At 38.4% G+C, this 27,228-nt stretch overlaps 1 protein-coding gene and 1 pseudogene across 3 annotated transcripts in view; both read left to right on the forward strand.

The window, feature by feature from the left end:
- The window catches only part of MYSM1 (Myb like, SWIRM and MPN domains 1), a 41,080-nt gene extending 26,084 nt beyond the window's left edge, over positions 1-14,996 (forward strand). The window contains exons 13-20 of one of the 3 annotated variants that reach the window (XM_060139930.1): positions 474-528; positions 875-925; positions 1,647-1,721; positions 2,345-2,533; positions 3,218-3,350; positions 7,634-7,739; positions 7,918-7,975; positions 9,873-14,996. In XM_060139930.1, coding sequence (XP_059995913.1) covers positions 474-528; positions 875-925; positions 1,647-1,721; positions 2,345-2,533; positions 3,218-3,350; positions 7,634-7,739; positions 7,918-7,975; positions 9,873-10,040 — 835 coding nt within the window. In that variant the 3' untranslated portion in view covers positions 10,041-14,996. Of the gene's footprint in view, positions 1-473; positions 529-874; positions 926-1,646; positions 1,722-2,344; positions 2,534-3,217; positions 6,316-7,633; positions 7,740-7,917; positions 7,976-9,872 lie in introns of those variants that run through there. The other 2 variants (XM_060139928.1, XM_060139929.1) reach the window with 2 other exon arrangements.
- Positions 8,436-9,476, forward strand: LOC132516462 (sorting nexin-21-like; annotated as a pseudogene).
- Positions 14,997-27,228: the final 12,232 nt, after the last annotated feature.

Below are 27,228 nucleotides of genomic sequence, written 5' to 3' on the forward strand. Positions count from 1 at the left end.
CAGAACTGTTTGTCATTTATTAATTCAACAAATACTTACTGAGTCCCTACTCTGCTGAACACATTGTACTGACAGAAGTGTTTCTGAGAAACTTCCATCTTTCTTGAACTTTCTTTCCTATCTTATGTCAGGTTTAGGTTTTCATTGAACTTTTGAAACCTACTTTCAGTGTAGGACACATGTCTGGCCATTTATAATGTTCTCCTCTTTGGGTGTTAAAAGAAATTAAGACAACAAAATTACTTTTTCCCAAAGGTTATGCTGTTCCCCAAATATTTAATCAAGTCCGAAAGAAAAGTGCTTCTTTCAAAAGGGTTGTATCACAAGAAGTTCTCCTAGTTTAATATTTTTTTCACTTAGACAGAATTTAGATTATTGGTACACATTTTCAAATTTGTAAATGAATGTTATTTTCCTGATTATGTTATTGAAATTATATTAGGAATGATTTTTTTTTCTTTTTCCTTTTCCAGCTCATTCGATCCCTTCCAACTGATACCTTGTAATTTTTTCAGTGAAGAAAAGCAGGTACTACTTATTCATCACTGAATGGCCGTAAATAATACCCTCCTCTCAGACATGAAATATTTCTTCTTTTTCTGTGTGTGCAAGGCATGTGTATAAGAAAGGTTGGATAAGGCAGGGTACACTGAAGGTCAGATGAGTGATACAGATGGAAAATGAGAAAAGAATTTCTGCATGCTAGGGCTTTGAATTGTACATGTATTTCTTTAAAAGTCTGATTTGTGCTGAGCCTTGGTTGGTGGTGAGAACTTGGTGTGATAAAGGAGAAAAGGGTGGGCATTCCGATAGGAAGAACAAAATCTCTATTTTTATGCTCCCCCATTTTTTTTTTTTTTTTTTTATATTTCAGGAGCCATTTCAGGTGAAAGTGGCTTCAGAAGCACTTTTAATAATGGATTTGGTAAGGATATTATATTGTGTTTACTTAGTTATTCTGATTTCTATTCTTGTGTATTTTTATTGCAGGCATAAGAGAGAGTATGGAAGACGTGTATTTTGGATCTTAACTATCCTCCTTTACAAGGAATCTAAAAAATAAGTCTTTTCTTTTGGAGAAAAGCCAAACAATTGCATGTTTCCATATTTTAGAGAAAATAAATTAATGTGAGTTTTTGCAGACTGTTTATCATCATTAACCCGATTTTAATTTCCTAGTATTCTTGTCTGCTGCCTTCTAGATAACTGCAGCAAAGCACAACTCTTATAATTTGGAGACTCCTTGTTTTGCACTAAACTACAGAGATCTCCAATGGTTGTGTGTGTTTATGGTGTTTTCTATAGGAGGACCCAGAGTGATTTTTACTTTGTATCCTTATGATACCTTTCCCAGTAGGCGGGGCAAATGGTATCTTCATTTTGTAAATGAAAAAAATGGCATCTTGGAGTGTTTCAATGTTTGGTTCAAAGCCTCTCAGCTGGCAGTACAGATAGGTCTAAAATCTTAAGTCTCTGTGTGCTGAGCCTAGCATCTGGTTCCTCTACTATGCTATTTCATTTTAGAGAAGCATAATTACCGTACTTGTAAATGACTCTTCTATGACAAGTGAGATTTATTCTGATTTTTTGGTCAGGTGGGTTTGGTTTGTATGTTTGGGCTAAGTCTTATCTTGTATTTCTTTTAGCATGCTCATGTTTCTATGGCAGAAGTGATTGGTCTGTTAGGAGGAAGATACTCAGAAGTTGATAAGATAGTTGAGGTAAGTTTTCTCTTAAAATTTTTAAAATTATTTAGCCCTGCTGCCATACCAAATATTTTTATAGATTTCAGTGTGTATAATTAACATATAAACCTTATCTATGATATAAATGAGAATACGCAAATGTGGACAGTTATATATTCCCAGAGGTGACTGAACATTCCATATATTGAGCACCTGTTTCCTTTTACCACTGAGAAAGAGGGAACATTACCAGGCCTCAGTTCTTCATTGCCTTTGCCAATTAAAAGCTTCAACTCCTAAGAGGCCAGAGACCAGGAAACATGCGCTAACCTTATAATTGAAACTTGGTATACATCATTTTGCTAGAAATTATTATCATAAGTAATAGGGGTCATCAAAAGACTGTGTTTAAACAGATAGTATACAGGCCGACCTGGAAGACTAACCTGTAACTTGTCTTGAGTAGGAAAATGGATTTTGAGTTCCTTGCATACAATCACACTTTTGGAGAGTAATTCGTTTGCAAGTTAAAGGCTGCCTACTATATAGGCAGATAAAAGGCTTGGCTTTTAAAAGTTTCTGTATCTCTGTATGAAAGCACTGAAACAGTAGAATTAACAAGATTTCAGTATAATCATTTAAGGATTAATCCTTTATAGGTCTGTGCAGCAGAACCGTGTAACAGTCTGAGTACAGGACTACAGTGTGAGATGGATCCCGTCTCACAAACACAAGCCTCGGAAACCTTGGCTGTCAGGGGCTATAGTGTTATTGGATGGTATCATTCTCATCCTGCCTTTGATCCTAATCCTTCCTTACGAGATATTGACACTCAAGCCAAATACCAGGTGTGTTTATAGGTCTTTTTGTATGTAGTCTGTAAATGATTGCATATTTTCTCCCCTCTCGTTGTTTTCTGTTAAATAAATACACTTTTAACATTTCTAGCAAAGTGATTACAAGAGTAATACATGTTTATTTAAACACTTAGAAAATTAGCTATTCTGTTTAATATAAACAAGACATCAAAGTAACAGTGATAATTCCCCCCAGAGCCTTTAAAAATGAAGGAGATAACTAAGACAGGGACTGGGTACAATTGAAATAATTGGAAATATAATATATTTTGCACCTCTGGAAAAAACAGAGTTTTGTTTTATTCTGCAATTTTATGTTTGATATCTGGATGTTTCTGCTGTAGGCAGCTGTTTGTAAATTATTACCATATAGATAAAGATTACAGCTGAGGGGCTAGTGAATATAATTTGTAAATGCATTCATGGCAAATATAGATTTTGCAGGCCAGGTGATCTTTTTAAGGGTGATCTTTAAAAAAAGGATCTGTTCAGGTTGGGTTGGACATGTTTTGGCCTGAAGATTTTAGGGTATGGAATAAATTTAGTTGCTGTTTGGAAGTGAAGTACTTTTGCATTCCATTTTCCTCTGTTGGATGTTTAAAATGTTGGTATGGGTAAATACTGAGTTTTAAATTTATGTGGTTGAAACTAATTATACTTTTTTTTAAATTGTAGAGTTACTTCTCCAGAGGCGGTGCAAAGTTCATTGGAATGATTGTTAGTCCTTATAATAGAAATAATCCTTTACCTTATTCTCAGATTACCTGCCTGGTTATAAGTGATGAAATTAGCCCAGATGGCTCTTATCGTAAGTTTTCAACAAAAACAGTCCTACTTCTACTTTCATTTTTTTTTTGAATCTTACAAATCACAGAATTTATACCTGTTGAAAGCAATTTGATGGAAAAGTTTTTGTCCTCAACTAGGGAATCACTGTTTGCATACCATGTAGTGCAGCCACGCTCTTTCCTTTTATGATTTCCTTCTGCATTAAAGTTCCCACTGTGTTACCATGGCCACTGGGCAAAAACATTACAATGTAGAGAAAGCTTATGGCCAAGCAGTGTGTGTGTATTAGGTCCTGGAGACATTGCAGTAAGCAAAACAGACAAAGTCTCTTCTGTTCTCTTGAAAATTCTTGATAAATGCAGATTGGCTTTCTCTGCAATGACATTCAAATGAAAAAATAATAATAATGAAGAATAATGACCACCCTACCACTAGCTATCCATGATCTCCCAGTTTAGGCTCAACAGTGCCTAACTATTTTTATATCTGTCTCTCTCAAGAAAGAATTTGGTTGGTTTAGCCCATCATATGACTTGCTTCCTCTGGGATTTATGTCCACTGCTGTTCAGTCAACTGGCTGGATAGAGAATTAGTGTAGCAGACTAGGAAAAGTAGGGGAGTGTAAGAAGCGAGTGTGGATGGAAGGAAAAGATTAGAGGAAACAATTACGTCTCTAGGATACTCTCTTTTCGTCCTTAATACCACTGCTCTAGTTGACTGTCCTCTCTGGATACTGTCACTCTACATTTTACTCTTCCCCATTAGCTCATGAGCCCCTTGAAGGTAGATATGATATTGTACTCATTTTTCTATTCTCAGTTTCTAGCACAGGGCCTAGCATAAAGTAGATACTAAATGAATGTTTAACAAATTAATTTCTTCATTCTTAATAATGTCACTCAGATACCCTCTCTTAATAATGTCACAAAAATACCCTCTTTGGTAAAGACGCCAGCACTACCACCCCTCATGTCATTTACTATTAGTTGCTCTATTCTTTGTGCACCTGCAACATTTGTTTCCTGCCTTCGTGGTTGCTTTCGTGTTTTAATATAATTTATTTATTTAGCCTGTCTCACTAAATTGTGAGCCCCAAAGAGCAGGAACTATGTCTTCTTTGTATCTCCTGTAGTACCTAATCAGTTGCCTTACACCTAAGGAGTGGTCAGTGCTCTGTAGGTTTTTGTTGAATGAATAGTATTGACATTAACTTTAGTCCAAAATGCCCATTTTGAACATATCACATATATACGTCATTCTTTACGCCAGTATAATTTTACAAAAAGTTAACAAAAGGAAGAATCACAATGAACTTGTTCTCAATTTAAACCGTGTCTTACTGTCACATTCTGCTAGATTTGGGGAGTGAGCCTCTACTCTGATGCTGTCTAATACAGTCACGTGGCTATGCGTGACTGTTTAAATTAATTAGAATTAAATGAAGTTTAAAATTCAGTTCCTAGAATCCTACTGCTGGCCAAAATGAAGTAACAAGGACCTGTCTGAAACAACCAAAAAACTGGACAAAATATAGAGAACAGTGGTACTTAGGATATAACATCAGACAGTGAAAGAATATGATTCCTGAGAGATGGGAAACAAAGTGAGCCCAAGTTAACCTAGCTTATTGACTTAAAAGAACTTCCAGGTGTGGCACAAGGCGGAAACCCATCCAGAGCCTAGCAGACCCTGAGTTGAGGTGATGGAGGTAAGAGCAAGGAGACCAGGGCAACTAAATTTGCAAGACATTGTACCAGAGAGCAGAAAGCTGCCTAGAGAGCAGACTCCAAAGATTTGTAGAAGGTTCAAATTTATTATTTAGCAAGATAAAGACCGATGCCTGTGTGTGAACAGACTACCCCAAATGGGAAAGAATCACCTGAAAGATTAGTGGGCACAGTGCTGGATTCTCACATAAGCTACCGTCACAACACACAAGTATTCCACGTTATCATCATTGCAGAAAGTTCTCTTGGGCAGAGCTGCCTCTTACATGACTTGACCATTGTTAACACTGCTTGTTAGGTCTTAATCCTCGGTTCTTCTCTTTGTTCTTCTTGGAAACCTTCTGGTTCAAGAATTAAAATTTCCTAGAAGCCCTGGGATACCTTGTGTTACAGTACTTTGAACTGGATCCTTTACTTATTTATTTGTTCATTCATTGATTCATTCTTTTTTTTCCCCCCTCTATTAGGTGTGTACCCAAGTTCTATCTTTACAGTATGTCTAATGGTTAATCATTTTCTCTATTTGTAATAGGCCAGAAATATACTTAGTGATTCGTTTTATTCTGACACTTTAGTGAATAAAAACAGTCAGTACATATATGTATAATTGAACCACTTTGCTATATACACTTGAAAATAACACAACATTGTAAATTAACTATACCTCAATTAAAAAAATAATAAGCATATCAAAAAATAATCAGTACAAAAAGAAATTTTTACTGGTTTTAGTGCCGTTTTTTTTAACTTAGAAGATATTCTTAATACCAAATAGAGATGTATGACGTGTTGTGTGTGTGTGTGTATTTTCATGTTTTTCTTATGAGCACAGACTGAAAATGTATTTGTTTATTTACCTCTCTTTTAGTCTCATTTTTTACTTTCATTAAGAGTAGGAGTTGCTTACCTGGATTCAGATCCCAACTCTGATATTTATTAGTTATTTTACCTTGGGCAGGTTACTTAATCCCTCTCATTCTCATTTACCAAATCTGTAAAATGAGAAAAAATTATTAACTTGCTTACAGGAGGTTGTAGAGGCTGTCGGTAATGTATGTGAAGTGCTTAGTAAATAATAGGTCTAAAATAGGTAGTTATGATCATAGCTATTGTCTGTGCTTAGTAGGTAATCAAAACATATCAAGTAAATGATTGTTATCACAGAAGGAGTTTGTGTAATAGCTTATGTACTATAATGTGTCACTCTTCTTAAGTTCCTGGAGGGGGAAAATGAAATGGAAGAGAATTGAGAAATGAAAAAAGGTCAGTTATCATCAGACTTTCTGTTCCTTTCTCTCCTTCCATACACCTGAAAAAAAAATGGGGAGAAAAAAGCCTTTTTAGGGCACATTGACAAGTTATGCTTGTATTGTGTGGAAGTAGAATTATGATTTTTTTCTTAATACCTTCCCTAATACCTTCTGATTTGCTGACATTTTGTTTACTCGAAAAGCCTACGATGGCAAAAATGCAAGTTGATAGGCAGTATAATGTGAACATAAACTCGAGCCAGACTGCCTGGGTTCAAATCCTGGCTCTACCTCTTACTAATTAGATGTGTCCAAGAACAGGTTATTTAATAACTAACCTTTCTGTGGCTCAGTATCCTCGTCAAAAAAAAAAAAAACATTGGGGACAACACTGGTAGCTAGTTTATGTAACTGGCCGTACATCTATATAAAAAGCATAAAGCCTGGCACATAGTAAGCATTATATAAGTGTTATTATTATTATGGTATTGGCCTTTGGTAATGAATCAGCTGAGCCTTTAATATACTGCAAATACAATTACATGGAGATTTTGAAAGATATGTGAGAAATGTCTAAGTAGGCTCATCTTTTGGTATTTTTTCCTTTCTGACTTATGTACATGATATCTACCCCTTGGACTTGTTTCCTCCAGAGTTTAGCATGACTCAAGTGCAGTTACTGCCTCTCCAGAGTTAAACCTAGCCCCTGTCTAGTCTTAGATCAGCGTGTAGAGGGAGGTGGCATGAATGTGGGCTCAGAAGTCGGGCAAGCCTGGTGGGATTTGAAATCCAAGCTCTTTGCTTTACTAGTGGAAAGAGCTTATTCAACCTGTCTCAGCCTCAGTTTTATCTGTTAAATAGGAATAATGCTACCTACCTTATAGCAGTGCTGTAAGCTTGATAACGTGTGTTTAAAAACAAAAAGCACTGGGTTGGAATATATCCTGGTTCGCCCAGGTCAGTCCCCATTTAAGCCCGTGGCTCCGGCACAGTTATCAGTAGTGCCAGCTTCCACTCCGAAAGTGTCTTGGTTTGGATGACAAATTATGTGATCGTCTTACCTGTCACAGTTCCTTGCATAGAATTGGCATGCAAATGGCACTTTTACTTTTCTTTATTAATTGCTTGGCATTAATATACTTGATGAACCAAGTTCAGCCAGGCAGTGCATATTTAATGAATGCCCACTATGTTTAACGTGCTGTTTAGCTGGTCTGCCAAGCTGCGGTTATGAAAACACGGAAGGGAATTTTAAGTAATTAAAAGGAGATTGGAGATTTAAGAAAATGTAAAATGTAAAAATGTGCTGCTTTATGCTTTTCTAGGTTTACCTTATAAATTTGAAGTACAACAGATGTTAGAAGAACCTCGGTGGGGATTAGTGCTTGAAAAGACAAAATGGATAATAGAAAAATACAGGCTATCCCGGAGGTATGTACTGTGGTTTGAGATGGTTGCACATCTGCAGTGTTTCTCATTAAATCACATTTTGGGGAAAACCCAAGTTAAATATAAAATTGTGATGTATGGCATCAGTGATAGTTTATTACAAAACTGATTCGTTTATAGTATTTGTTTCATTGGTTTGTTTTCATATTTCTTCCAACAGCAGTGTCCCCATGGATAAAATCTTTCGCCGGGATTCTGACCTGACTTGTTTGCAGAAAGTAAGCTGCCTTCACTTTAATTGGTTTCATTGCTCACAGATTCTAAAGCTATTCATCTTGATGTGTTTTCCCATGATGCCTAATGCTTTGTGGATACGCTTTTCTGTGTATTTCCTTTATTGCTTTTTCCTTTCTAAAATTAATTTCTAGGAGATAATTAGTAATATGTTTTGGCACCCATGCTTGCATATAGAAATAATGCTGTTTTAGAAAAAATTTGTCCATGTTGGCTGATAAATTTCTTAGCACATTATTATTGTACACAATGGAGAACATTTTTCTTATTTTATTAAATTCAAAAGTGCCATGTTTCCATTTAGCTTTAACAATTGATCATTTTTAAAAACGGTAGTATAAACCTAACAATTAAATTTAAATGGTCATTTTACTTAACTTTCTGGTAGGAAAAAAGAGTCTTGAATTATTTTATTTCACTTCTAGTTTTGTTTCTGTGAGTATAATGAATTTCAGTAAGATTGGCAACATTGGTCTTCTTTTCCTTTGGTAACAGTTTGGGAATAGAAAATTTTTAAATTTCTTTTTAATTTTTTTTTTTGGCTGCGTTGGGTCTTCATTGCTGCACGTGGGCTTTCTCTGGTTGCAGCGAGCCGGGGCTACTCTTACTGCAGTGCACGGGCTTCTTATTGCAGTGGCTTCTCTCGTCGTGGAGCACGGGCTCTAGGTGGGCGGGCTTCAGTGGTTGCAGCATGCGGGCCCTAGAGCATGCAGCCTTCAGTAGTGTGGCACGCGGGCTCAGTAGTTGTGGCTCTCAGGCTTAGTTATTCGTGGGATCTCCTGGGACCAGGGATCGAACCCATGTCCCCTGCATTGGCAGGCGGATTCTTAACCACTGTGCCACCAGGGAAGTCCCTCTTTTTAATATTTTTTACCCCCTCCTATTATAGCCACTTTTTCTTTGCTCTGTTGGAAGATTAATACGCACATTTCCCAGGAAATAGACTCCATCATCCTATTTTTGAAATGGTAGAATCCTGTATTTTTATGTCCATAGATTTTTATCCCATAGGATTCATGGCTTTGTAAATAAAACTACTAAAAAAAGAAGCAAAGTCACAAGTTTGTCCAAAGTAGAAAGCATCATACATGCAATTTCAGTTTTATCTCCTTATATAAAATCAGAAAGGAACTGCACCTCACCTCCTCCGGCCTCTACTGCGAGGCCCTGGGGCTCTGGGCCAACGCCTGGCAGCTGCAGGCCCAGCTGGTGTCCCCTCAGGCCCAGACCGCCCTCTGCTGACCCTGGTGGGGCTGGCTGTGTGCCACCAGGAGCTGGAGGACCCCGGGGAGTCCTGGGCACGCTGTGAGAAGGCCCTACAGCTGCTGGGGGACAAGAGCCCTCACCCTTTTCTGGTACCCTTTCTGGAGGCCACAGCTCTCCTGGCACCTGGGCCTGGACAAATGCCAGTCAGAGGCCCGGCTCCAGGCCCTGCAAGAGGCAGGCCTGACGCCCACACCACCCCCCAAGGAGGTGCTGGACTAACATACCTAGATTTAAGGCCGCTGTGGGGAGAGGCGCTGCCCCAGGATGGGGGTGGGGTGAGGGCAGATGAGGACATGGACAGCAGTTGGGAGGCGCCTGGGGTCCTGGGAACCCATAGAAGTTCCACAAACAATTTGTAGCAGACTGAAGAATGTGCTGCTTCTGTTGAGCTGGACTCAGGACAAGCTTTGCTAAGCATTCCTCAGCAATGGCTTCCTGCACTTCAGCTGTACAGTTATTAAACACATGTCTATCCTCAATCACCTTTAAGGAGAATGTTTCTCGTTTAAGCATTAGAAAATGGGAGATTTGGAAAGGGATAAAATAGTGATAGTGATGCAAACCCTCTTCTCACCACTTTTTGTGTTTAAATATAAAACTTTTCTTTTCAACTAGCTTTTGGAGTGTCTGAGGAAAACTCTGAGCAAAGTGACCAATTGCTTCATTGCTGAAGAATTCTTGACTCAAATAGAAAATTTATTCCTTTCCAATTACAAAAGCCAGCCAGAGAATGGAGTGGCCGAAGAGAAGTGTGCTGTGGAGCCAAAGGCGCTGTTAACGTGACTATTTTAAAGTAAGACGTCTTAACCGCGACACAGTAGACCGTACTTTCAGAGTTATAGCCTTGAAATTATTGTAATTTAGTTAATAGTGGCACAGCTTTGATTTTTTTTGTGTGTGTGCTAGTTCACGAAATCCAAATTTTGCCACATAAACCATGTGACAAGAAAGAGACATGGACTTGGACTTGTTTTCATATGTGGCTCTTAGTCCTCCTCGGCCTGGTCAGCAGGGTGTGGACTGAAGGGCAGCCTCCCTGCTGTCTTCAGATTGATAAGTGCACTGTGCCTCAGATTTTTATTTCCCCCTGAACTAGTCATTCCAGTTTTGCTATCTCCTGTCTTGTGAGGAGCACTTCCATTCTTTTCATGTGTTTTGGTGAGGCTTGTTTATGGTTCCAAATGAGATACGGGTGGGTGGTCACAGTGTAATTAACATGGTTGAGAACTGCTGGTTTAATGAATCTAAGGACATGCTGTGGGAGGACAGGGGAGGCATCAGAAGAAAATCTTCAAAACAGACAGGAGATCTAAAGGAGAGAATCAAATTACCAGTTTTTTAATTACAGATATTTGCTTCCATTTTATTGTATAACAACACTACTATAGGATATGCCATTTTCTCAGCTGAAACATTTTGTATGGATTTCAGATACATAACATAATAAGCTTCAACTATAGGTCCACTTATGTTCATTTGTGTGATAAAGGCTCGGTTAACTAGAACACAGGTAATCATAACTCTTAAACTAGACTTTTTTTTTTTCCTACTACCTGCTATGAGGAAAAGAGGCAGATTACAATAAAGCTTAAATAAATCAGACTTAATTTTAAAAACAAAAAATCCTTCCAGGACATATTATGTATTCTGCCCCGTTTCATATACTTGCTGAATCCAGAACAGGGATCAGTGGACTTTTTATGAAAAGGGGCAATTAGTCAGTAACTTAGGCTTTGCAGGCTACACACCATCTCTATCAGACATTCTTCTTTATGTTTTTTAACAGCGCTTTAAAAACATAAAACCATTCTTAGCTCATGAGCCTCACAGAAAACAGGTTGCTGGCCATTATCTTCCAAACCCTGCTCCAGAGAATTGCAAACATTTAGAATTTATTTTCAAATGCATGAGCCTGAGACATTGAAAGGTCTTGCATCATCTTCAAACAACAATAAAACTAAAAATTGTGATTTACATTTAAATTTGTTTTCAAATGAAAGTTAGTAGTGATGCTGCCTGATTTATTCTGATAGATTTTAGTGTACTTCTGTTAACTAAAGAATTGACTTACGTCCTTTTCCCAAGCATTCTTATTAATATCAGTTTTATTACTTCTAATCTGCATATGATTCTGTATTTTTACCTTTTTTGGTTTAATGAATATCCAAGGAAAATAAGTCAATATTGGAAGGAGCAGTGAGCCAGTTTTAGATGACCTGGGTCTTCACTCAACCTTGTGATTTGAGGGATATAGTTTACCTTCTCTGGGCCAAAATTCATGTGTAACCGAGGTCTAAATTATCTGCCCTGCATCCTTTCAGGTCTAGAATCTTATGATTCACTCTGATTGTTGGACGTACCCACCTGGAGCTTGTATTTTGAGATGTTACAGTTTCCAAATTAATGAATGTTTTTAAAGAAAAATGGTAGTATTTTCCATTTTTCTATATGTATTTAGGATAAACGGTGAAACATAACTTACAAAGCAGTTACTTTTGGGACTGGGCTTATTAGAGCTATAGACCAAGAATCAGGAAACCTGAGTTCTTACCCTAATTCTTTTACCAGCTTTGTTGTGTGGCAGTGGTAAGATCACATAAACTTCTGGACCTCAGAATCTTCACCTATAATTCAAGGGCAGAAAGTCTGTGATTCTGTAAAAGGGTAGTGATTTGTTCCTTTCTACCCCTCCTTTTGACATACTTTCTTCGTTGTATCAGGAACAGATCCTAGAAAGTGGTATTAGTTAGCTTTCTTGATTGACATTTCCCAGTAATATCGATGAATTGGGGTTGGAAAATAGTGGAAATTGTTAAAAGTTCTGTTCTCAGCCTGGGTCCTCTGCATGCTAGTGGTTCACCACATTTAGTAACCTAAGCCATACTGTGAGGAGCTCTCAAAGGTGGTAATATTCAGAGTTTAGAGCTTTGAGAGAACAATTTTTAAAATAATACTTTTTTTTCTCATGATAGAGTACATTTATGAGAAAATATTTTTTAAAAAGCAGAGAGCACAGTTAACATTTTGGTATAAATCTTTCCCCATTTTTTTTTGCATCATGTAATTTCATATTAAAATCTGATATCTTCCTCCCCTCCTCCCTCATTCATTGTTTTTTTTTTTTCTCATCATATTCTTAAAACATTTTTGTAACTACAGGTGCCCACATTCATGCCACTGCCAACCTTGGCCTGCTGAGGGCAGTAGGAGCCAGGCCTTGAGAAGCACAGAGGAAGTCTAGGGCTGAGGGTGGCAGTGTAATGCAGGAAGTTTAGGAGGCAGGGTCTCAGAGGGAAACCTACCTCTAGTAATGTCTACAGAGTGAAGATGGGACTTGAAAACATCCAAGTCTCTTCATCCTGATTTGGTTCTTTCTTTTGCACAGTGACAATAAAATAATGAGCTTAATTTATTTTCCTTTTCCAGCTTGCCTGGTGGAAATTGACACAAATACTTCACTCGTATTTGACCTAGCACTCTTAAAAATCTAATCCCAAAGTAACATTCAAAAAAAGAAAAATCAGTGGAATAAGACCCACAAGATGAGACTCTCCTTACCCCTCTGTAATTTTAGCCTTGAACCATTGGCCCTCAAAGCAGCTTTATGATTTTCATAGGCCTTAGACACTTTTGCCTTCTTAGGCCTCTTCTTGCATAAAAAATTAGAAATTAATGTTACGGTTGCATTTGTATAAAATGAATTTTATATATAAACACATCCTTAAATCTAAAAGTTTGGTTTTTTTCTTATGAATTTAAAAGAAATTAAAACATTTTGGGGGGCCTCTAAATGTATTATGGGCCTGAGACCTGGTGCCTAATAGATAAGTTGGCCCTGCCTATACTATGAAGGGTACTATTGGGAAAATGGCAGCCACTACCCTCTCCCCTATAAGCCCACCTCACAAACCCTAGAGGAGCTTTGCCACACAGCCAAGAACATTGCAGTACCTGCAGCTTTAGATCCATAGACTTGAACTTTGTTCTTTACTGATGTGACCAAAATTCAAGAGTGTTACTTGGGACCATTCATCCCCCAAAGAACGATAGGCCGCTGTGGCTAACTTCAGTTTTCAGGTAGATATTTTATTCTATTTTTAATCAATAGTTTTGAAACTCATGCCACATGTCCCGCCGTCTTTTCTTCCTGCATTTCCCTCAAGCCCTTTATTTTCATCCTCACTCCCTCACTTCTTACCTGACAGTGTATAGGTACAAGATCCTTCATTGTCATGTGTTGAAAGCGGGGCCTGAAGAATAGAGTTGAACAAACCCATTCATATTTCCCAGAAGCTGACTAATGCTGCCCCAGCCCTCTCTCCATAACTTTCCTCCCCCAAAGGACTGGGGCAAGGGCTGTGACATGCAGACCATCTGGGCAGCAGAGGAGGCTGTGGTCTCAGCATGCCAACCTGAGTGGGCTTCCTGCTCTTCAGTTTACCTTCTTCTTTGTCTTGCTGGGTCCTAATGAAGTGAGCTGGAGGACCTGGAGGAACTGATGCAGTCAGGAGGCCCTAGAACTGATGCTTTGTTCTGTCCCTACAAAAGAGCCATAGGACACCTGGCCACCCGGAAGGTAGCTACCATCCTCAGGTCATCAACAAGCATCCAGTTGGTGGGTTTCTCAGTAGAAATTAAGTCAGGGTACCCAAATGTTGTGGGTTTTTTTTTTTTTTTTTTTTTTACCTACACTCTTCTCTACCCAGAGCTAGGCACTAAATCTATAGAGTCACAGATTATGACATTTAGGAAAACTTTTTTCTCACAAGCACGAAGAAAAAACCACATACATTTGTAACATCATCTGTTTCATCAGGGTTAATACAAAATTTAACAAAGAAATTTGATCTGCATCTCCAATTTACCAGTGGTTTAATAGTTTTCTTACAAATTAATACCACATTTTGCAATATTTCCAGAAAATCACTGTGGAGAATAATGTAATATACTTTAGCTTAATTCCTGACCTTTTCTTAAATGGTTTTATGTGTGCTGTTCCCCCAAACTCTTGTTTTTTCATTTAACCTATAATTTGTGCTTTCTGGTATTTTCTAAATCTTACCTTTTAAGCTACCTTAAATCCTTTCTGGAACAAGGCAAAGAATAAATATGTCATCCCCCCTAAGTCAGGAGAAAGTCAGAATATCCCAGAGAAGCTGTGATTATGCCAGGGGCTCTATACCAAACTAAATTTGAACAGGTAAAATGAACTCATGGTATCTGGGTTGTTTTATTTTTATACCTTTGACTATATTTATGAATATATTCATAAGAACTTTAATTTCAGCAAAAAATGCCTGATCTGCCGTCTTTGAGGTTTCCTGGGGTACTCTCTTAGGAATTAAGAAGTATGTTAATTATGATTTTATAGTTTGTATTCCTGTTTCATAGGTTACCACAGAACATTTGTTTCAACCTATGGATTATAAAATAGTATTTAGATTGTAGCATGATTTAAATAGATAGGTCATATATATCTTTAAATTTGTGGATTTGATGTGTAAATTGTGTATTATGTATAAGTTTACTATGATTATTGGTAAACCTGTTGCTCTTGTTTTCCCCAAATGTTATCAGTGTTTATGGATTTATTAGTTTGAATTTTGGAATGTTCTGTAATAAGATATAATGATTTCAACTATTTTGTGCTTTTAAATATGCCATGTTGTCTATATCTGTAATAAAGAATATTGTAAATATTAATGTTTGTACAATTATTAAAGCTTTTCTTCAAAATGATTGAACTCTCCTCCTTGTACTTATTTTATGTACTGTGACATAAAATATATCATTTTGAGCTTTGGGGTTTTAGCTTGTAAAATTTAAAGGGAAACATTCTGAAGATTCTATATAAATAAAATTTTGAAAGTAAAGTGGTGAATCATTTGGTTGCTTTCTAAATCATCAGCAGCATGGACACTGAATTACAAACAATGCCCCATTAATTCAGCAAACATTTGTTGCGCATTGTAGGGGCACAAAGATGAATGTCTTGCTTTCTTTCCACAAGAATCCTACTACCTACTACCTAATAAGTGGGCAACATAAAACCTAACATAGGTAGCTAAGACACTAGGATACAAACTGAACTGATTATAAATGCCTGTAAGACTTCAAGGGTAAGAGGTGTTTAGATAAATGAGAATTCTCTAGAATGTAAGCAGTGAGATTAATTGCTTGGAAGAGATTGCCTTTAAACCAAAATGACATTTGGGGAAGATGTTCTGTAGGGAAGTGATCTTAGAGCATAGGCATGGAGGTAAGGAATGAAAAAAGATTTAGAGTGGCGAGTCTTTGGCCAGAGGGTAGGGTACATGAAGATGTTAATTATGAAGGTAATTCACATTCAGTCAACTAAGGATAGGAAAGGTATAAATTAACAGAAAATTCTCACCTTAGAATTAACTCATTAACTGGTCTTTAACTTCCCAGTCCTTATTTTCTGCAAAACCTATCAATTTCAAAAACAGAACAGGATCAGACTTGTGTATATTCAGTACACATGTATCTTCAATGTCTGTCCTTTTATTGAGGACTTCTTTCCGTCTCAGCACATAAACATCTGTTCATTCTTTGCAAGAGGTACATAGCATTCTGTAGTATAGATTTGCCATAATTAATTTGATCAGTTTTCAACTGATGAACTTTAGATGTTCCCATTTCTCTATGAAAAATAACTTTTGTTTGCACACTTCTAAAATTTCTCTGAATAGATTCCTAGGTGCTTAATTGCTAGATAAAGATCTATGTACCCCTTACATTTTGTTAGTATCTACAAAAAAGAATTTCAATTTCCACAAGCTAATTTTTCTCATAGTAGTACAGCTACGTTCATCATCTTGTTTACAGAACCAATTTGAATTCAGGCTCCTAAATGAAAGTAATTTAGGTGGCAAAGTATAATAAAATCCTAGGAGTGCCAATTCCACGAGGCTGTACAGCTGTTATGGATTCCTGCTAATTAAGCATTTGCTATAATTTTCTGATTGGCCAGCGTCATAGCCTGTAGCTCCAGACCAGCATTGTCCCACAATCCAATTTGTACTGTAATAATGGTTTTTCTTACTGTTGCTGATGTGTTTCTACATCAATGATTCTCAATTATCTTCCTATAGAATGCTAGCTTAAATACAATATTGTCAATATTTGCAAAGAGATATAGCTAAATAAAAAACTTGCTTTTGTCTTCCATATTTTCCCTGCTATCAAAAACGAACCTTATCAGTTAATAACTCTGATAGCTGTTACTGGGTATAATCCATGATTCCTCTCCCACCTTCCCCCATTAACAAGTTCACCTCAAAATGCGGAAGAATTGGACAGTTTCTGAAAGCGAGTTCACTGCTTAGTTCATTTTACCTAGATTAGTGATCATTGAACATTCTTTTGTTCCAAAACACCTCATAATTAGGACTCAGCAGTAACTGTGGCATCTTGAACCATCAATAACCAGAAGATTGTCCACATCAGACTCCCTTTGTGTAACAAAATAAAGGAAATCTTGATAAGACCTTTTTCAGAACCATCTTCCTAATCACAAAACAATGAGTAGACTAATCCTCTCTGTCACAACCCCCGCCCCCACCCCCAACCCCCCGCACCGCCAGACAGAGAGAGACAGGGAGATTCCTTTCAGGCAAAACCTCTGGATTGCAACGTCACAGATTTGGAGAGTATGTTAGGATAATTAAAGCTAGCTGCTAGAACAAACCACCCCTAATTTTCAGTGTCTTAACACTGTAGGTTTATTTCTCACACAAAGTGCACTGCAGCTGTTCTGATTGGGTGGCTCCCCTGAGCAGCTCAACTCCCACAGGTAATTCGGGTACCCAGATTCCTTTCACATGTAGCTCTGGCATCTTGTGACTCTAAGTAGCACAGGTGTAATCCATTTGAGGACAGGTCGAGAAAAAACAGAATCACACATGATAATTGACCTTGGCTTGGAGTACACACATCGGTTTTGCTCACATTTCTTTAAGAACTAGTCATATGGTCCTACGTTGATGCCAAGAGGGGCTGCTCAATGGAGTCCTGATTGCACAGCTGCTTCACAAGATTCTACACTGTGGAAGGAGAACACGAATCTTTGTTAGTGACTAGCCATCTCTGTTACAGATGGCTAAGGTTGGTTTTATAAAATGTTATGAATTCATCTTCAAATGGACTTTAAATTACTGTGCCAGAGCCCTAGTATTAAAAGAAAATGGATAACGTATCCGCCTAAAATCAAAGAATCTTAAAAGTTGGAAAGGACCTTGGAAACGTTTAGGCTTAGAGTTCTAATATGAAGAAACCGAGGTCCATGGAAATGAAGCAAGGCATCGCCCAGTCATACAGTCAAGTTTGTAGAAAGGCTACGTCTAGAAAAACCACAGTTTTGCTATTGCACCATTCTTTTGAGTGATTCCAAATTATTTTTAATTTCATGGCATAAAGAACTACTCTGAAGATATGTGCAATTCAAATCTTCAATATAATTTATGTTTTAATTTAAAATGTAATTTTGTCTTTCAGAACTGCAAGATCTAATAAATGCCCAGAACATGACTTTCATGGAAAAGTTGACTAAAGAATTACTATTAGAAGTGATATAATTAATGGCCCTTTATTAGCTTTAATCTAAGATTAGCTTTATTAGCTTTATCTAAGATTAACGAACCCCAAATCTTTGCTGTTAGCTTATAAATCCACAAAGCTACATTTGTTCAATCTTTTTAATGAAAATGTTAATATCTAAAGCCATTAGAGGGCCCTCCATCACAGTCTATGAGCACGATGATCTCAGCCCTGCAGTGTTGATTGGCTTTACAAAGTCAGAGAAGGTTGTACATCAGGCTGAATGTGTAAACACTGTAAATCATTTGGTTGCCTAGTGCCTTGACATTGTGTGATCTTGGGGTGAGCATCCTTGTTTCATGGTATCTACAGTGTAGCCATTTTCATTTCTCAAGGTTTCATTTTGAAGGTATTATAATAATAGCATCATCCATTTATAGTTACAGTTCTAAATGCTATACAAAACAGTATAACATTTAATCCCCACATCAACGCTGAAAGAAGTTTCATTATCCCCATTTTAAACTTAGCTTTAGGAGACTGGTACAAGATGTTGGAGTAGAAGGATGTGCGCTCACTCTCTCTTGCAAGAGCACCAGAATCACAAGTAACTGCTGAACAATCATCGACAGGAAGACACTGGAACTCACCAAAAAAAGACACCCCACATCCAAAGAAAAAGGAGAATCCTCAGTGAGACAGTAGGAGGGGCACAATCACAATAATACCAAATCCCCTTAACTGCTGGGTGGGTGACTCACAAATTGGAGAACAATTATATCACAGAAGTCCACCCACTGGATTGAAGGTTCTGAGCACCATGTTAGGCTTCCCAACCTGGGGGTCTGGCAACAGGAGGAGGAATTCCCAGAGAATCAGACTTTGAAGGCTAGACGGATTTGATTGCAGGACTTTGACAGGACTGGGGGAAACAGAGACTCCACTCTTGGAAGGCACACACAAAGTAGTGTGTGCATCAGGACCCAGGGGAAGGAGTAGTGACACCATAGGAGACTGAGGCAGACCTACCTGGTTGTGTTGGAGGATCTCCTGCAGAGGCAGGGAAAGGCTATGTCTCACAATGGGGACACGGACACTGGCAGCAGAAGTTCTGGAAAGTACTACTTGGCAGGAGCCCTCCCAGAGTCTGCCATTGGCCCCTCCAAAGAGCCTGCAGTCTCCAGTGTTGGGTCACCTCAGGCCAAACAACCAACAGAGAGGGAACTCAGCCCCACCCATCAGCAGACAAGTGGATTAAAGTTTTACTGAGCTCTGCCCACCAGAGCAATACCCAGCTCTACCCACCACAAGTCCCTTCCATCAGGAAGCTTGCACAAGCCCCTTAGGTAGCCTCACCCACCAGAGGGCAGACAGCAGAAGCAAGAAGAACTACAATCCTTCAGCCTGTGAAAGAAAACCACATTCACAGGAAGATAGACAAAATGAAAAGGCAGAGGAATATGTACCAGATGAAGGAACAAGATAAAACCCAGGAATATCAACTAAATGAAGTGGAACTAGGCAATGTTCCAGAAAAAAAAAACTCAGAATAATGATGGTGAAGATGATCCAGGACCTTGAAAAAGAATGGAGGCAAAGATCGAGAAGATGCAAGGAATGTTTAACAAAGACCTAGAAGAATTAAAGAACAAACACCTATAAGAATAAAAGAACAAACAAACAGAGATGAACAGTACAATAACTGAAATGAAAAACACACTAGAAGGAATCAATAGCAGAATAACTGAGGCAGAAGAACAGATAAATGACCTGGAGGACAGAATGGTGGAAATCACTGCCACAGAACAGAAGAAAAAAGAACGAAAAGAAATGAAGACAGCCTAAGAGACCTCTGGGACAACATGAAACACACCAACATCAACATTATAGGGGTCCCAGAAGGAGAAAAGAGAAAGAAAGGACCTCAGAAAATATTTTAAAAGATTATAGTCGAAAACTTCCCTAACATGAGAAAGAAAATAGCTACCCAAGTCCAGGAAGCACAGAGAGTCCCAGGAAAGATAAACCCAAGGTTAAACATGCCGAGACACATAGTAATCAAACTGACAAAAATTAAAGACAAAGAAAAATTATTAAAAGCAACAGGGAAAAATGACAAATAACATACAAGGGAACTCCCATAAGGTTAACAGCTGATTTCTCAGCAGAAACTCTACAAGCCAGAAGGGAGTGGCATGATACATTTAAAGTGATGAAAGGGAAGAACCTACAGCCAAGATTACTCCACCCAGCAAAGATCTCATTCAGATTTGATGGAGATTGAAAGCTTTACAGACAAGCAAAAGCTAAGAGAATTCAGCAACACCAAACCAGCTCTACAACAAATGGTAAAGGAAATTCTCTAAGTAGGAAACACAAGAGAAGAAAACGACCTACAAAAACAAACCGAAAACAATTAAGAAAATGGTAATAGGAACATACATATTGATAATTACCTTAAACGTGAGTGGATCAAATGCTCCAACCAAAAGACACAGGCTCGCTGAATGGATACAAAAACAAGACCCCTATATATGCTGTCTACAAGAGACCCACTTCAGACCTAGGGACACATACAGACTGAAACTGAGGGGAGGGAAAAGGTATTCCATGTAAATGGAAATCAAAAGAAAGCTGCAGTAGCAATACTCATATCAGATAAAATAGACTTTAAAATAAAGAATGTTACAAGAGACAAGGAAAGGCACTACATAATGATCAAGGGATCAATCCAAGAAGAAGATATAACAATTATAAATATATATGCACCCAACACAGGAGCACCTCAATACATAAGGCAAATGCTAACAGCTGTAAAAGAGGAAATTGACAGTAACACAATAATAGTGGGGGACTTTAATACCTCACTGACACCAATGGAGAGATCATCCAGACAGAAAATTAATAAGGAAACACAAGCTTTAAATGACACAATAGACCAGACAGGTTTAATTGATACTTATATAGGACATTCCATCCAAAAACAGCAGATATCACAGTTTCTTCTCAAGTGCGCACAGAACGTTCTCCAGGATAGATCACATCTTGTGTCACAAAACAAGCCTCAGTAAGTTTAAGAAAATTGAAACCATATCAAGCATCTTTTCTAACCACAATGCTATGAGATTAGAAATCAATTACAGGGAAAAAAAATGTAAAAACCCCAAACACATGGAGGTTGAACAATACGTTACTAAATAACCAAGAGATCACTGAAGAAATCAAAGAGGAATTCAAAAATTACCTGGAGGGCTTCCCTGGTGGCGCAGTGGTTGGGGGTCCGCCTGACGGTGCGGGGGACGCGGGTTCGTGCCCCGGTCCGGGAGGATCCCGCGTGCCACGGAGCGGCTGGGCTCGTGGGCCGTGGCCGCTGGGCCTGCGCGTCCGGAGCCTGTGTTCCGCGGCGGGAGAGGCCACAACAGTGAGAGGCCCGCGTACCGCAAAAAAAAAAAAAAAAAAAAAATTACCTGGAGACAAATGACAACAAAAACACGATGATCCAAAACCTACGGGATGCAGCAAAAGCAGTTCTAAGAGGGAAGTTTAGAGCAATGCAATCCTACCTCAAGAAACAAGAAAAACCACAATCGAAGCTTACACCTAAAGGAACTAGAGAAACAAGAACAAACAAAACCCAAAGTTAGTAGAAGGAAAGAAATCATAAAGATCAGAGCAGAAATAAATGAAATAGAAACAAAGAAAACAATAGCAAAGATCAATAAAGCGAAAAGCTGGTTCTTTGAGAAGATAAACAAAATAGATAAAACTTTAGCCAGACTCATCAAGAAGAAGAGGTAGAGGACTCAAATCAATAAAATTAGAAATGAAAAAGAAGTTACAATGGACATTGCAGAAATACAAAGCATCCTGAGAGACTACTACAAGCAACTCTATGCCAATAGAATGGACAACCTGGAAGAAATGGACAAATTCTTAGAAAGGTATAACCTTCCAAGACTGAAGGAGGAAGAAATATAAAATATGAACAGACCAATCACAAGTAATTGAAACTGTGATAAAAATTCTTCCAACAAACAAAAGTCCAGGACCAGATGGCTTCACAGGTGAATTCTATCAAACATTTAGAGAAGAGCTAACACCCATCCTTCTCAAACTCTTCTAAAAAAATTGCAGAGGAAGAATCACTCCCAAACTCATTCTACGAGGCCACCATCACCCTGGTACCAAAACCAGACAAAGATACTACAAAAAAAATTACAGACCAATATCACTGATGAATATAGATGCAAACGTCCTCAACCAAATACTAGCAAACAGAATCCAACAACACATTAAAAGGATCATACACCATGACCAAGTGGGATTTATCCCAGGGATACAACAATTCTTCACTATATGCAAATTAAGCAATGTGATACATCATATTAACCAATTGAAGAATAAAAACCATATGATCATCTCAATAGATGCGGAAAAAGCTTTTGACAAAATTCAACACCCAGTTATGATAAAAGCTCTCCAGAAAGAGGGCATAGAGGGAACCTACCTCAACATCATAAAAACCACATACAACAAACTCACAACCAGCATCATTCTCAATGGTGAAAAACTGAAAGCATTTCCTCTAAGATCAGGAACAAGACAAGGATGTTCGTTTTCACTACTCTTATTCAACATAATTTTGGAAGTCCTAGCCACAGCAGTCAGAGAAGAAAAAGAAATAAAAGTAATACAAATTGGAAAAGAAGAAGTAAATCTGTCACTGTTTGCAGATGACATGATACTATACATAGAAAATCCTAAAGATGGCACGAGAAAACTACTAGAGCTAATCAATGAATTTGGTAAAGTTGTAGGATACAAAATTAATGCACAGAAAGCTCTTCCATTCCTATACACTAATAACAAAAGATCAGAAAGAGAAATTAAGGATACAGTCCCATTCACCATTACAACAAAAAGAATAAAATACCAAGGAATAATCCTACCTAAGGAGGTAAAAGACCTTACTCAGAAAACGATAAGACACTGATGAAAGAAATCAAAGATGACACAAACAGATGGAGAGGTATAACATGTTCTTGGATTGGAAGGATCAATATTTTGAAAATAACTATACTACACAAAGCAATCTGCAGATTCAATGCAATCACTATCAAATTACCAATGGCATTTTTTACAGAACTAGAACAAAACAATCTTAAAATTTGTATGGAGACACAAAAGGCTCCAAATAGCTGAAACAATCTTGAGGGTGAAAACAGAGCTGAAGTAATCAGTCTCTCTGATTTCAGACTATACTACAAAGCTACAGTAATCAAGACAATATCGTACTGGCACAAAAACAGAAATATAGATCAATGGAACAGGGTAGAAAGCCCAGAGATAAACCCACGTACCTATGGTCAATTAATCTATGACAAAGGAGGCAAGAATATACAATGCAGAAAAGACAGTCTCTTCAATAATTGGTGCTGGGAAAACTGGACAGCTACGTGTAAAATAATTAAATTAGAACACTCCCTAACACCATACACAAAAATAAACTCATAATGGATTAGAGACTTAAATGTAAGACCGGACACTATAAAACTATTAGAGGAAAACATAGGAAGAATACTCTTTGACATAAGTCAAAGCAAGATCCCTTTTGACCCACCTCCTAGAGTAATGGAAATAAAACCAAAAATAAACAAATGGGACCTAATGAAACTTAAAAGCTTTTGCACAGCAAAGGAAACTATAATTAAGACGAAAAGACAACCCTCAGAATGGTAGCAAATATTTGCAAATGAAGCAGAAGATAAAGGATTAACCTCCAAAATATACAAACAGCTCATGTAGCTCAATATTAAAAAAACAAACAACCCAATCAAAAAATAGGCAGAAGACCTAAATAGACATTTTTCCAACGAGGACATACAGATGGCACATGAAAAGCTGCTCAACATCACTAATTATTAGAGAAATGCAAATCAAAACTACAATGAGGTATCACCTCACATCAGTTAGAATGGGCATCATCAGAAAATCTACAAATAACAAATGTTGGAGGAGGTGTGGAGAAAAGGGAACCCTCTTTCAGTGTTGGTAGGAATGTAAATTAATACAGCCACTATGGAGAACAGTATGGAGGTTCCTTAAAAAACTAAAAATAGAATTACCATATGACCCAGCAATCTCACTACTGGGCATATACCCAGAGAAAACCATAAATCAAAAAGACACATGCACCCCAATGTTCATTGCAGCACTATTTACAATAGCCAGGTCATGGAAGCAACCTAAATGCCCATCAACAGATGAATGGATAAAGAAGTTGTGGTACATATATACAATGGAATATTACTCATCCATAAAAAAGAACAAAATTGTGTCATTTGTAGAGACATCGATGGATCTAGAGACTGTCATACAGAGTGAAGTAAGTCAGAAAGAGAAAAACAAATATCGTATATTAACGCATATATGTGGAACCTAGAAAAATGGTACAGATGAATCCGTTTGCAAGGCAGAAATAAAGACACAGATGTAGAGAATGAACGTATGGGTACCAAGGGGGGAAAGTGGGGGCATGTTCTGGCGGTGCTGGGATCAATTGCGAGATTGGGATTGACATATATACACTAGTATGTATAAAATAGATAACTAATAAGAACCTGCTGCTATAAAAAAATTAATTAAATTTAAAAAAATAATATAAAATAAACTTAGCTTTAGGGAATTCCCTGGAGGTCCAGTGGTTAGGACTTGGCGCTTTCACTGCCAAGGGCTCGGGTTCAATCGCTGGTTGGGGAACTAAGATCCCGCAAGCTGCATGGCACAGCCAAAGATAGATAGATAGATAGATAGATAGATAAATAGATAGATAGATAGATATAGATAGGTAGATGATAGATAGATAGATATATAGATAGGTAGATGATAGATAGATATAGATAGGTAGATGATAGATAGATAGATAGATATAGATAGGTAGATGATAGATAGATAGATATAGATAGGTAGATGATAGATAGATAGATAGATTATAAACTTAGCTTTAGAATGTTTAGGTAACTTACCCAAGGTCTTGCAGTGAGAAGTAGCAAAAACAGAATTCAAACTGAGATCCATGATTCTACAATCAGCTCTCCAAACTATCATGTTATTGGTTTCAGAGCTGCAAGAAACCTAAGGAACAATTTAGTTCAATCTCTTCATTTTTGGATGAGAGAACTAATACCCAAAGATGAGAAGTGACTTGTCCAAGTCACAAACCCAGTCAAGGCCAGATTGGGAAGTCAAGGTCTTCCCATTGCCAGGGCTCCTGGATCACACCTCATGGGAATCCCTGACTTCTCTGCATAACCAAAGAAATCCTGTGCTCATAGACTCTGCACCACATTGTACCCTAACACAGCCGATTAAGCCATGGGATTATTAGTCTGTTACCTAAGAACAGAAGAAATGGGCCTCATGGATAGAAATTTGCTCCAACATGGTTCCCTGTCTTTTCCATTACAGCCAAGCCTGGGAGAAGTGAATTCATAAAAACACCTTGCATTTTTAAAAGTAATTAATCTCTCTGCCTCCAATAGGTCCCCCTGCCTCCTCCATACTGCAGCCAGAAGGATTTTTTTTATGAAGCACAAATATGAGCATGTCATTTCTTGGTTAAAATTCTCCAATGGCTCACCAAGCTTTCTGCACCAAGTCCAACATGGAAGCTGAGAAGACCATTATGATGTGCCCTTAACCATTCTCCACCTCACCTCTTACGAGCCCCCCAGCCCTTCCAATCCAACACACACACACACACACACACACACATACACACACACACACACACACACACACACACACTTGAACTCTTTGCTCTAGTCATACTGAACCACTGGGTGAATCCAAACACGTGCAGCTCCACCCTGCAGCCTATCCATGCCTTTCCCCTACATGCGACACCTCCCCTTGTCCCACCGTTGTCTTACTTCTTTGTGAACTTCAAACTCAAACACCACCTCTGCCCTAGAAGCCTGCTCTTCATTATTCTACTCTTCCACCCTTCCCTCCAGACTGGGTTGATCCTTTCAGCTGAGCCCCTCTGACACCCTCTTCTTACCTCAGTCACGGCCCCAAGCACGCTGGCTTTCACTTGTCTCTGCTTTTCTGCCACGTTCACGGTCCTGTGAGCTTCTGACTAGCATGGACCCTAACTTTTTAAACTTTGTATCCGCAGTGCCTACTATGATACCTAGCATGAATTAATAAGGCACCAAATGGCAGTTTGATGAATGAATAAAGGATTGAATGAATGAAAGAAAACAATAAGAAAAAACGGAAGGCAGATCTTTTGGCGGGGGGCAGGGGCGAATCAGTTTTTTCACACTCAGATGCCAGGTGTTTTTGTTTCCTATTATAAGGAGGAAAAAAGAATGGAGGCAGGAATGTTTGTTCCGAAAATGAGCCCCAGAGTGGGGCGGAGGGCAGGTGGAGCAGAGGGCCTGGGAGAAGCAGCATCTCTTCATTAGCGTAAGTGCGTTGAGAGCTTCTAGAGACATGAATCAACCGATTAGCAAGGGTCGCTTGCTCCAGAAGACACATCCTCCTGCAGTTTCCTCAGAAACACAAAGACAGGTGAGATCATAACACTATAAACGTAACTGCATTTTCTCATCAAAAGTGCAACAGAACTTGGATAATTATGAGGCTTCAGTAACTTTACCATTTTACATCCTGTGTATTTTCATCACTGAAAGCTGGTGGGGGGGAGGGGTGGTGCTCAATCACTCTGATCCATCACATCATGTTCTTTTCCGTGGCACCTACACATGGAGAAATCAACTCGGAGTGGTAGAGCAGGCAGTGAGATAGCCTCCATTTCAAGACGACAAAGATGCCTTGGTAATTTGAGGTCAGGCAGCGAAGTGGGCTCCCTATTCTGTGGGCAAGTGGTATTTCTCTGTCAGGCAAATGGGGACCACAGGGCATCATCCTTAGACCTGGCTGAGTGGTGCAGGTGAGGCAGCGGCAGCTCACATCCAAGGCCTTTCTCCACTTTGATGGATGCCCTTGAACAGCACTATCTTTTCATCCAGGGAGCCAGCATAGCCCCAGGCGAAAGGGAGGGTGACCTAAGTGTCCACTGACAGATGAATGGATAAAGAAGAGGTGGCATATATATACAATGGAATATTACTCAGCCATAAAAAGAAACGAAATTGAGTCATTTGTAGTGAGGTGGATGGACCTAGAGAGTCTGTCATACGGAGTGAAGTAAGTCAGAAAGAGAAAAACAAATACCGTATGCTAACACATATATATGGAATCTAAAAAACAAAGGTTCTGAAGAACTTAGGAGCAGGATAGGAATAAAGACGCAGACGTAGAGAATGGACTTGAGGACATGGGGAGGGGGAAGGGTAAGCTGGGATGGAGTGGGAGGTTGGCATGGACATGTGTACACTACCCG

Source organism: Lagenorhynchus albirostris, chromosome 2, assembly GCF_949774975.1.
Source record: "Lagenorhynchus albirostris chromosome 2, mLagAlb1.1, whole genome shotgun sequence".
Classification (NCBI taxonomy): Eukaryota; Metazoa; Chordata; class Mammalia; order Artiodactyla; family Delphinidae; genus Lagenorhynchus; species Lagenorhynchus albirostris.